The sequence below is a fragment of the Rosa chinensis genome, chromosome 5 (genome assembly GCF_002994745.2).
Source record: "Rosa chinensis cultivar Old Blush chromosome 5, RchiOBHm-V2, whole genome shotgun sequence".
Taxonomy (NCBI): Eukaryota; Viridiplantae; Streptophyta; class Magnoliopsida; order Rosales; family Rosaceae; genus Rosa; species Rosa chinensis.
In genome coordinates this window covers 24661645-24673823 of record NC_037092.1, presented here as the reverse complement: position 1 = coordinate 24673823, position 12179 = coordinate 24661645, and the positions used below count along the sequence as shown (strand labels likewise).

Below are 12179 nucleotides of genomic sequence, written 5' to 3'. Positions count from 1 at the left end.
TCATGAGAACCAAATCCGGTATTTAATGCCGGTCAAGGCCACTAAGCCGAATTTCCTTAAGAGTATTCACATTTTTGGTTAGGACAAATATGAACTCTCTAACTCATGAGTTAGTACCTTACTAGGGCTACCACAACATGAACTAAAGGCCTAGAGCTCTAGAAATTAGGGATTTAAGCATGCAATAGTTACAACCTAAAATTTAACGATTACTTAGTTTTCTACCTAATGCCGGTTAAGGCCACTAAGTCAATTTCTTTTATTTGGTATCCATCCTTCCGGTTAAGGCAAGAATGAACTCTCTAACCCTAATCATTATGCCTTGTTAGGGCCACAACGTCAAGGATTAAAGGCGAAGGGCACAAGAAAATAGAAATTTAGGCAATCATTCATTCTCGATTAAGCAACTACTTGACACACCACACTAATTACATGAAGCTAGTGAACAAAAGAACCACCAATTGTATCACACATCACAAATCTCAACACATAAAAAAGAGAGTGGTTAATTCCCTAAATTCATGCATCAAGAACCAAGTAGCATAGTAATTAGAGTGCACCCATATGAAATATATTATTTATCACTTGAAAAATATGTCAATTACATCAAAATTGAGCTAGAGTTACAAACCCTAGCCCCCAAAAGTAACTACTCACAACCCATATTCATGAACATCAAAATTACAAAATTCAAATAGCAAGGAGTAGAGAAGTGTAGGAGAAAACAAGGATAGTCACAAATAGCTATGAAGCTAGCATGACTAGCCTTGAATTACAACCCCACAAAATACCCAAATCTTGAATCTTGTAGAAATTGAGTCCCTTGGTGGATCCTTGAAGCTTTGTATGAGTAGTACTTCAAATCTCAAAACAAAATATAAAGAAAAGAGGAAAAAAATGGAGGAAGAAGATAGGAGAAGAGCTTGGGCTGCCTCTGTTTTGTTGTAGTGCGGCGCTACTGGCTTAGAGACTCCTCTCGAAAGGCTGAATGGTGATGAATATATATGTGTGGCTGATGTGTTCCGTTAATACTTGAGAGAATTAAGGTTAATTAAACAATGGGCTGGGCTGAGGTGATGGACTACGAATGGTTGGCTCGCTGTGATGGCTGGGAAAGAAAGGAAAATTGGATATGCAGCTGGCACGCAGGTATAAAGAACAGCCCAAATATGATGGGCTATTCAATTAGTTTAATTAAGCCACACATGCAGATGCACTTCCGTTTTCTTTAATTAAACCAAAGTTGGTTTAATTATTGTTAAGCCATTATTTCCAATAAGCTTCAATTTGCTGCCCCATTTTTATTTTTGTCTCATTTGCTTATTAGTGATCAAGTTTTGTCCTTTTCAATGTATTGACTTGAGGTTGACTTCCGTCTTTTTGTCGAAAACTCAATTTGCTCCAATTTCGGTTCATTTTATCTCGTTTCCACAATTCCGCTTATTTTCTACACAATAAATAAAAAAAATGGATTAATTACATAATAATTGACTTGAGGATTAACTTATTTATAGTGTTTTAGATGTAATTACATGCATAAAAATGCGTGAAATCACACCCCCACACTTGAACTTTGCTTGTCCTCAAGCAAACTAAATGAAATATAATCCGAAAATCTACTAACTCACAAACATAAAGATAGTGTAGTATTACCCTTTCCAACCATAACCCTCGGAGAACTAATTATGTATATGATCATGAAGTTGATGTAAGCACAACATAAGATTTTTTGAATTTGTAAGGCAATTAAGATGCACATGTGAGAAATGCTCAAGTATATGCATGTGTTGACCATGTGTCAAATCAATCCACCACAATCAAATATGCACATAGAAGACCCGACATAACCCACTAAACTCACATAGGTTCACTAAATATTACCGCTCAAGTGTTTAGGGGTTATATGTGTTTCACTCAAATTGTGCTGCTAAAATTCCAATTTAACCTTACTTGGGTGCACTGGATTATGTGTTAGGGGTGGGTTCGGTTCCAAGCCTAAACCGAAAACCGAACCGAAATGACATTCGGTGCGGTTCGGTGCAGTTTTTGCGTTTTGAAAAGTTGGCACCGAAAACCGATCCGAACCGAACGGTTCGGGTCGGTTAGGCCCAGTTTCGGTTTTTTTTTTTTTTGTGAAAAAAAAAAAGATTTTTACCTAATATACTCCTTTGGTATTGTAACTCGAGAAGTTTTTGTTTCTACAAACCTGTAATTATAATCTATAACAAGAAGTTTACAAGTTTACTAATGCATGTTTTGTACTTCACTAGACAATAATCTCTAATTCGATACTCCATAGTCCATATAATTCAATTCATATAGTCCATCAAATTCTAGCATCAATATATGAAATTGTCAAAAAATATAGAGTCCAAAGTTTATAAAAGTCCATCATTACATCAACACTAACCTCACAAATTAAAAATTTATAAGTTCACTAAAAGATTAAACATAAAAAAAAAAAAAAAAGAACGAACCAACATCAACATATGAATGAGGGCAATAGCATAATCTCAAGCTCGGAAAGATGAAGTCTTCGACTTTGGAGGTAACATTCCGCTCCGACTACTCCCCACTGCAGCTCCACATGACATCTTAAGCATCTCTAATTCGATACTCCATAGTCCATATAATTCAATTCATATAGTCCATCAAATTCTAGCATCAATATATGAAATTGTCAAAAAATATAGAGTCCAAAGTTTATAAAAGTCCATCATTACATCAACACTAACCTCACAAATTAAAAATTTATAAGTTCACTAAAAGATTAAACATAAAAAAAAAAAAAAAGAACGAACCAACATCAACATATGAATGAGGGCAATAGCAAAATCTCAAGCTCGGAAAGATGAAGTCTTCGACTTTGGAGGTAACATTCCGCTCCGACTACTCCCCACTGCAGCTCCACATGACATCTTAAGCATCTCTACATTAGTATAAGAGAATAATAAAAATAACATTAGAAAATAAATACATACAATCATATATAACATAAATATTATAACTTCATTAACCCAAAAAACTATAATTAAGAAAATAGAAACTAAATTACCTCTTTCCGCTTCTTCACACAACTCCATCTCCTCAACAGTAGGCATATGATGTAGATACACATTTTCACTCCTAAGCCAATTTTGTGTACATATCAAAGCCTCCACCATTCTAGGACTTAGGGAGCTACGGTATGGATCAATTATCCTCCTACTCGTGCTAAAGGAAGATTCCGAAGCTATGGTCGACACCGGAATAGCTAGAACATCCCTTGCAATGCGAGCCAATATAGGATATTTACAAACTCCATTCACCCTCCACCAATTCAACAAATCAAAGCCTTCACCATCTGCTTCAATAGGATCTCCAAGATATCTATCCACATCATTGTTTACGATCCCGGCTTTCAGTGCTCTTCTCCTTTGCTCCTTCTCTTTCAATATCTTTTCTAACTCCGTTAGACCCTTACTTGAACTAGATGTCCCCTCACTTGATACTTGAGAACCCACAACCTCACCAACACCATTTTCCCTTCCCTCTTCCTCATACACCTTGTAAAGGCCATACAAGAGATCCTTTACAGTCTTTGTGTTAGCGTCCACATTTTCATTCATATCCCCATCATCAAGAATCTCAAAATAGTCAACAACTTTCTCAAGTTTATGACGTGGATCAAGAACAATAGCAATGAATGGATAGTGATTCAACTTATCAAAGCTACCCCAATACTTGAGAAACTTGTCTTGCATAGGTGATGCAATCTCAGACAAACATGGGTTCTTTTGTTCTTGCAAGAGACCATAAATAGATAGTATATCACCAAAAGTACTATGAACGGTAGGAGAATTAGAACAACATACCTTCAAAGTGATTTCATAAAATGGTCTCAAGAAATCCATAAATTGCTCCCCATATTGCCAATCAACACTTGCCGGTGGCCTTCTTTTGGCTTTTCACCCTAGGCACCTTCAAGCCATGCACAAAAATTACACGCATCTTCTTCCACCATTCTATCAAAAGCTTTTTGGAATTTCAAAGCTCGTTCCAACATCAAGAATGTGGAATTCCACCTAGTAGGGACATCTAAAATCACAAGCCCTTTGCACTCTAGTTTTACCCTTTCAACACATTCCTTAAAAAAATCAAGCCTTTGTGGGGAGGATCTAACATACCTCACCGCATTCCGAATGGCACCAATGAAGATCTTCATCACACTCAACCCATCATTGACAATCAAGTTCAGAATATGGGCTACACACCTCATTTGCAAATTCTTCCCTTCATGCAAAACTGCATTAGGGACACCCCAATCACCTATCCTCCTACTCAACTCCTTCAATGCAACATCATTTGACAAAGCATTATCAACGGTGACCGTGAGAATCTTCTCTATACCCCATTCCAACAAACAATTCTCCAATAGCTTAGCTATAGCCTCTCCCTTATGACTAGGAATCACACAAAAATTTAAAATTCTCTTATGCAACACCCAATTATCATCAATAAAATATGCAGTGAGGACCATATAATTAATGTTTTGAATAGAAGTCCAAGTATCGGTTGTAAGAGACAACCTATATCTACTCAATTGATCCATCAATTTTTCCTTTTCCCCCAAATAAAGCTTAAAGACATCCTTTGCTATTGTCTTACGGGAAGGAATTCTCCAATAAGGAAGAGCTCTACCCATAAAACGCCTAAACCCCTCTCCCTCAACATGAGAAAATGGTAGCTCATCTAATATAATGTACTCCACACATAACATAGAGAGCACTTCTTGAGTGCATTCTACAGTACACAACTCAGTAGTTGGTTTTTTAAAAGAGAAAATCTTTTACCTCTTAGCTTTCATCATCTCAATATTAGGGGGATACTTTGGACACCTGTCCATATGATTATTAAGGGAGGTTGTACCATTCTTCCTAGGATCGGCATAATAAATTTTTCCACAATAATTACATTGACCCTTAATTCTACCATCCACCATATCCCTCTCAAAATGATTCCAAATATCTGACCTTTCTTTCCGTTTCAACGCCTCAAGCATGCTTTCCACACTTCTTTCATCTTCAAGCTGGGTTGCTTGAGTTCCTTGAACTTCCGGAGTTGCAGTAGAAGTTCTTTCATGGGGAGTTATTGGTGTTGTAGATTCACCAACACTAGTGTTGATCTGCAAAACAGAACAGAAACTGCAATAAGAAACAAAAAACATAAACTGCAAACATAAACTAATAATACTAATACCACAAAACAGAAACTGCACAAACATCAGCAGAAAACAAAAAACAGAACACAAAAGGCAGAAACTGCAATAAGAAACTAAAAACAGAAACTGCAATAACAACTAACAACTAACAAGCAAAAAACAGAAACTGCAGTAACAAACAAAAAACATAAACTGCAACTTCAATTATTCCAAAACAGAAACTGCAAACATAAACAAAACAGAAACTGCAATAAGAAACTAAAAACAGAAACTGCAGTAACAACAAACAACTAACAAGCAACAAACAGAAACTGCAGTAACAAACAAAAAATATAAACTGCAGAAGTGAAAATCAGTTTTGATATATAGTTGCCAAACAATTTACTGATTTCATTGACTAAAGAAGTGGCCAAAGCATATGTTAATAAAGAAACCAATATAAAAAAACATTGCAGCAGTTGCATAGATTCTAGCACTATATGTATAATCTATATCCGCCCATCCACTTTCAAGTCTTTAGCCTGCTATTTTCAAACATGTAGCAAAATAGGGACAATAAGTACCCACTCCAACCAAGGCATTATAGAACAGAACAAACAAGACGTCCTATAAAAATGTCAAAGTCTTGAAAAAGCCCTTCCTTCGATCATGACGACATGACCATAACAAAGAGTTAGAAAGTGGTCTGGTGGTTTCTCCGTTTGACTCCACTTGAAAATACACTAGTAAGTAGTAAGTCATCACCTAATGTAGTGTCTTAGAATAAATTTTTAACCAACCAAAGCCCAGCTGCAACCCATATCAATAAATTTATCATTGACATTTTTTAACAGTGCTAACTGTGTGATGAAAATAATGATCAAATCATTTCTATTTGTGTGATCATATATTCTTTTGAGCCGGTCAAACTGCACTAATAGTTCTCTACTCGATCTAAACGATTGTTTTCATTTTGAAATAGCAACACCTAGCTCAAGAAATCTAATCTCAAATCATTCTATATCTCAAATAATTTAAGGTACAACCGTATAACTTCAAACAGATTACAGATTTGAAAAAAAAATTGCTACCTGAGATGATGAAGATGATTTATTCTTCGGGGCTGAAGCAGAACTTGTACCACATGACTTAGATTTCTCCATTTGCCTCTTCATTTTCAGCAATTTCAAGTCTAGAACTACTCAGCCAAAACAAATGCAGAGTACCTGAAACTAACATACTCAATTCCATGTCCAGCAAGAACATTCCACAATATACACAACATAACATAAACTGATAGTCTGAAACCATCTTTTGCCTCGACTCTTACCTTATCCAGAAAGATTGCGGCTATAAACACCAAAGTCAAGCCTAAATCTGTAACTCTATTCCAAGCTAATCTACAACAATAATAGCACAAGAGAATGTCCAGATCAAAAACCGAACAAGAAACCCCATCCACGAAATCAAGAAACCCTTTCAATTTGGTTAAGACCTAACCTGGAATTCTTCAATCTCTGAAGCCGAGTCTTCTTCAATCTAGTCTTCAAAAGAACACCGAGTCTTCTTCAATCTCTGAAGACGAAAAACATGAAATAAGAACACAACATGGAGTGAAGATTCGTTAGTCACTGAAGACTTGAGGTTGAGGAGAAGCAAAATGAATCGGGAACTACTAGCTACAGACACAAGTAGATATTTTAAACATAGGATTGGAGATCAACTAGCTCAGAATCTCAGATCGGTGAAAATCAAAGACGGAGTTTGATACTTCGACTAACCTTACCGATGGAAAGAGAGATAGAAAGCTGCTGTGAGTTCATGTCTTCCTGAGTTCCCATCTTCTTGTTGCTGGAATTGATTGGCTGCGTGGGTGGCAGCGAGGATTCGACTGAGAGAGCAAGGGCTGAGGAAAAAGTCGAGGCCGAGAGAGTTTAGGTTTAGGCTGAGCAACAGTGGAAGTGAGGCTGTGATTAAGGAATGAGGATTCGACTCGAGGGCTCAAGGCAGCGAGGTAAGGTCTCCAACCCTAAATAAAAAAACGGCGTTGTTTTTAGCTTAATGAACAGTGTTTCGGTTCGGTTCGGTTTCTGCCGGGCCTAAACCGAAAACCGAACCGAACAGCTTCGATGCGGTGCCGTTTTTTTCTGCTGCGGTTCGGGTATCGGTGCGGTTTTTTTCGGTTTTCGGTTTTGCGAGCCCACCCCTATTATGTGTTGTTTACGCACTATTACCTACTCTTTTATTATAAATGGCGAACCGAGGGGGAAGCTAGTCCCTTCTAGAGGTATATGGCAGGGAGATTATGTGATGCCCCGGAAATTCGAATTTATTTTCTGAGGATTTTCTTGAATTAAATTAGTGGTTACTGGACAATTTTGTGGCTTGTGGATGGAGCAGAAGTGTTTCGGATGAAGTTTTATTCGAAAAGTATGGTTTTAGGAGGGGTGCAAAGATTGACTTTTTATACGTTGGGTTTCTCTGAAAACTTCCTTCACTAAAGTCGTAGAGCGCGTTGATACGAGTTCGTGGACATGTGGAATGCGGAAATCGGAGTTCGTATAAGAAAGTTATGAGCCATTGAAATTTGGGGAAATTTCTATAAACAGGAGAAAATTCTGCTTTTTCATAAAATCCCAAAAATTCCTTTCTTCTCATTTTCCTCCCCAGATTTCTCTATGTTCTCTCTCCTCAGCCTTCCCAAGTTTTTCAGCTGTTCCTGACGTCCGTCGGCGACAAGACCAACGCAGACATGGTCGCTGTCATCTCGCCGTCCTCCCTCTAGTGCTTAACGGCGACGGTAATTACCGGAAAGTAGAGATTGGAGCAACTACAGTCAACGTAATCGGATCATGCCGGATTTTTTCAGTTTTCGGTGACTCCTCGGCCGATCCTTTTCGATTTTGGAATCTCCTCCTCCTCTTGATCATTCTCATACCCGCCTTGAAGGACGATTTTTTTGGTGGAGAGAAAGATCAAGGTTTGAAAATCAGCGGTGCACAACGAATCTGGAGCTTGATCAGATGGCAGAGATCAACGAATCTAGAGCTTGATCAGACGGTAGAGATTGATCAATCTTGCAAGCGTGATCTAGGACGATCTAGGCTTAGCTCCAGGTATGGAAGTTGCTCTACTCTTCGTGATGAACAATTCTAGATGGTTTGATTGTTGTGATTTTGAGTTTAGTCCGGTGGTAGCGTTCCTACCATGTAAGGGACAGTTTCTGGTTTTATATATCATCTACTCGTCGATACGAGCGTTTTGATATATAATACATAAATTTTGGAGATCGAGTGAATATGTTATGATTTTTACGGTTTCGAACCGTTCGATTATCGATCCGTGAGGATCCGACTATCCGATCGACTTGTGGTTTTGACATATCGATCGTAGTAGCATTCCGGAGACATTGGGTGGTCTCGGATGAGGTTTTGCCTCGATTGGCTTTACTCTCAGGGTTGTTGTTCGATTAGGGGATTTGAACTTTAATCACTTGGTGATTCGTATATTGATTTGAGGCCATTGGTGATTAGGTATTTCTCAAGGTGATTTGGACGAGTTATTGGTGTGAGTGTTAGTTCGGTTATGTATTGAAGACACAGTGGGATTCTGAGATGAGTAATCTCACAATGTTCATTTACGAACGGATTAATTGGTTAATTTTGAATAGCTTTCGAAATGAACTATATTTGGTATTAGTGGCGTTCCTGAGTGAATGACCACGTGTGTGTGTGTGTATTTATGTGAAATATATATGTGTGGGTGATTCATTCTCGTTTTGTGATGTGACTTTTCGGAAAACAATTATGGTGGGAAATGGTATTTCTATTGTTTTGAAAAGTGTTTGAGGATTTGAGGAGTTGCAGGTTGTGATTTCTCCTTTTGGGTTGGTAACATTTTCAGGTCTGGTATGACCATTTTAAATGTTTTAATCTGACGACCGGTGGTCTGAGGATTTGAGAGTCACAAGTTGTGATTTCTCTGTTTGATGTTATTTAACATTTTGGGTCCAGTGAGACTCGTTTAATGTTTTGATATGAGGGTCAGGTTGGCCTAAGGATCTGGGGTTGCAGGCTGCATCCTCAGGCAATGTTATATCGTATGGTTGAACCTTGGCTGGGTGACAGGTTACGATTCAGTTAGAGGTCTAGTATGTCTGTCATCGTACCTCATGGATCTAAGTAGGTTACTTAAGACTCCTGGGTAAATATTTTGTCCAGGTTGGACTAAAGAATCATATTCTATTTGTTAGGTTAACAATATATATGATTGATGTGTGTTGATATTTTGTCCAGATTGGACCGAAGATTCATATTCGATTTGTTAGGTTAATAATTGATATGATTTGATGTTTTATCCAGATTGGACCGATTTGTTGTTTTGTCCAGGTTGGACGGAATTGTTATTTTGTCTAGGTTGGAACGATTTGTTGTTTTGTCCAGGTTGGACCGATTTGTTGTTTTGTCCAAGTTGGACTGATTTGTTGTTTTGTCCAGGTTGGACTGATTTGATATTTTATCCAGGTTGGATCGATTTATCATATTTGAATTGTTAGGTTAATGATTTTGTCACGGTGTGACTTTCATTGTTTTTCTTTGGGAAAAAGGGTATTGTTTTGGGAAGCATGGTATGTTTTCCTTATTCTCGAGTTGAAAGGTTTTCCTTGTTTTTTGCGTGAGTTGTGTGGTGTTTGTTTTGAGTTACTCATACGGGCTTGCAAAAGCTTACCGGATTTGTTGTGTGACAACCCTGTACACCATTCAAACGGTGTAGGGGTTAATCCTGCAGGTCAAGGAAATCGTGGCTGAATCTGAGGTAGTGTGCTAGCAGCTTTATGGTAGGAAGTAAATTTTGTGACTTTACCATTAATATGACTTTCGTTTGTAGTGAGCTCTGAGGAGCATTTATGTTTTATTTTGTTATTGACAATTTAATTTGTAAGTTTGTGTAATATATAACTCTGTGGAGAGCGAGTGTATATTAACTTTGGGGGTTCAGGGCATCAGTATGTACTTGGTTTAAAGGGAAAAAGTTTCCAGGTATTTTGTATTGATGGCTGAACGATCACGCATGTATAATTATGGGATTATATATCAATTTTTATTTGTGTTAAAAATCAGGGGCGTGACAGATTCTATCTCACCTTACCTATTTCTGCTTTGTGCTGAGGTGATCTTCCAGTTGTTATTGAAGGCGGAAAGGGATGGATTGTTACATGGTGTAGAGACTTGTGATGGTGCTCCGTGTATTTCTCATCTTTTTTTCGCGGACGATGCACTTATTTTCTTCCAAGAAGAATCAGAGGACGTCATTGTGTTGAAAAACATATTGGGCTGCTATGAGAGTACTTCGAGTCAGATGATTAATTACCGGAAAAGTAATGTCAGCTTTAGCAAAAATGTGAACAGGCAAAAGCAAGATGAGTTGGCTTCAGTGTTGGAGGTGTTAAGAGTGGACAAACATGATAAGTACCTAGGGCTTCCAGTGGAGATTAGCTATTCTAAAATTGAAGCGTTCAACTTTCTAAATGAGAGACCAAAGAAAAGAACCGGTGGATGGCGCGACAAGAGCTTGAGTGCTGCCGGAAAGGAAATCCTCATTAAAGCAGTGGCTCGATCGATCCCGACGTACATAATGAGTTGTTTTGAGGTACCCATTCACTTGTGCATGAAATGCATAGTCTAATGGCAGAATTTTGGTGGGGTTCTATGGAGGAAGATAAGAAAATACATTGGCTTGCGTGGAAAAAATTATGTTGGCCGAAGAGTGAGGGTCGACTAGGGTTCAGAAACATGCATCAGTTTAATTTGTCTCTTCTAGTGAAGCAAGGGTGGCGCTTACTTCGACAACCTGATTCTTTGATTGCATGACTCCTCAAAGCCAAGTATTATCCAACTTGTGATTTCTTGCATGCATCCATTACGGGGAACGTTTCTTTTGCTTGGAGAAGTATCCTGAAGGGATGAGAGGTCTTGAATAAAGGCCTTCAATATGAGGTTGGGAATGGTGCTTCTATTAGGGTTTGGGGTGATCCTTGGTTACCACTTCCCCATTAGTTTAAGCCTTTCTCTCCTCCGGTTGAGGGCCTTGAAGATTTACTAGTTACAGACTTGATTGATAGGAGCAAAATGAATGGGATTTTCAGTTCATCAAAACTATTCTTTTAGAGAGAGAAGTGGAGATTATTGGTGGCATCCCTCTTAGCATGCGTCCATCTTTGGACAAATGGGTCTTGCACTATTATAAAAATGGCCAATATTCAGTTAAGAGTGGCTATCATACATACAGAAGCTCCATGCATGTTACTGAACGTGCTTCTAGCTCGTGCAGTACGGAGTTGGCTGGAGACAAGATATGGAGGCTAGTCTGGGGTGCCCATGTTCCCCCAAAGGTACGTACTTTTGCATGGCGATTAATTAAGGGTGTTGTCCCTACTAGATGGACATTGTCCAAGAAATGCAATATACCAGATGTCTCGTCCTTTTTGTAAATTTGCTTTGGAAGATGACATTAATCTATTCAAGGACTGCAAGTGGGCCAAAGAGTTTTGGTTTTTTAGACCTTTGAGTCTGAGATCAAGAGAGGTGCAAACACATAGCTTATTGGAATGGGTTCTGTTTGTGTTGGAGAATAACAATCAACATCAACGAGAACTTTTCTTCAGGCTACTCTGGGCGTTGTGGACAAAGCATAATAATGCAGTTTGGACAGGCAATGTGTTTAATCCTCTCAATATGGCCTATTGGGCTTCGAAGCACTTGGAAGATTATAGGAAAGTGCACACTGGCAAAGAAAAAAAGAAGCAGCCAAAGACTCAGACTAGGTGGCAGCACCCTCCAAGTGGGAGGCTGAAATTGAATGTAGACGGCCCTTTCCATGTGGACACAGGACAAGGAGGCATTGGGGCAATTATCAGAGATGAAAATGGTATGTTTTTAGCTGCTATTGGACCTCCCTTTTCTTTTGTACGGTCTGCTTTTTCATATCGAAATTGAGGCTA

The 12179-nt window shown here is 38.4% G+C and overlaps 1 protein-coding gene and 2 long non-coding RNA genes across 3 annotated transcripts; 1 reads left to right on the top strand and 2 right to left on the bottom strand.

The window, feature by feature from the left end:
* Positions 1–2279: 2279 nt before the first annotated feature.
* Positions 2280–2524, bottom strand: LOC121049522. The gene is made up of 2 exons (XR_005800622.1): positions 2488–2524; positions 2280–2410 (listed from the first exon to the last, which is right to left on the bottom strand). It is a non-coding gene; the product is annotated as an uncharacterized LOC121049522 (long non-coding RNA).
* An 80-nt stretch (positions 2525–2604) lies between these two features.
* Positions 2605–3180, bottom strand: LOC121049521. Its single transcript, XR_005800621.1, has 3 exons — positions 3056–3180; positions 2812–2929; positions 2605–2735 (listed from the first exon to the last, which is right to left on the bottom strand). It is a non-coding gene; the product is annotated as an uncharacterized LOC121049521 (long non-coding RNA).
* An 8469-nt stretch (positions 3181–11649) lies between these two features.
* Positions 11650–12174, top strand: LOC112203504. The gene has a single exon (XM_024344469.1). It carries the CDS (start codon positions 11650–11652, stop codon positions 12172–12174), a length of 525 nt encoding a protein of 174 aa, XP_024200237.1.
* Positions 12175–12179: the final 5 nt, after the last annotated feature.

Bases quoted from the DNA above. Each gene is read 5' to 3' on its own strand.
- LOC112203504 (XM_024344469.1), top strand. From the start codon at position 11,650: ATGTCTCGTCCTTTTTGTAAATTTGCTTTGGAAGATGACATTAATCTA.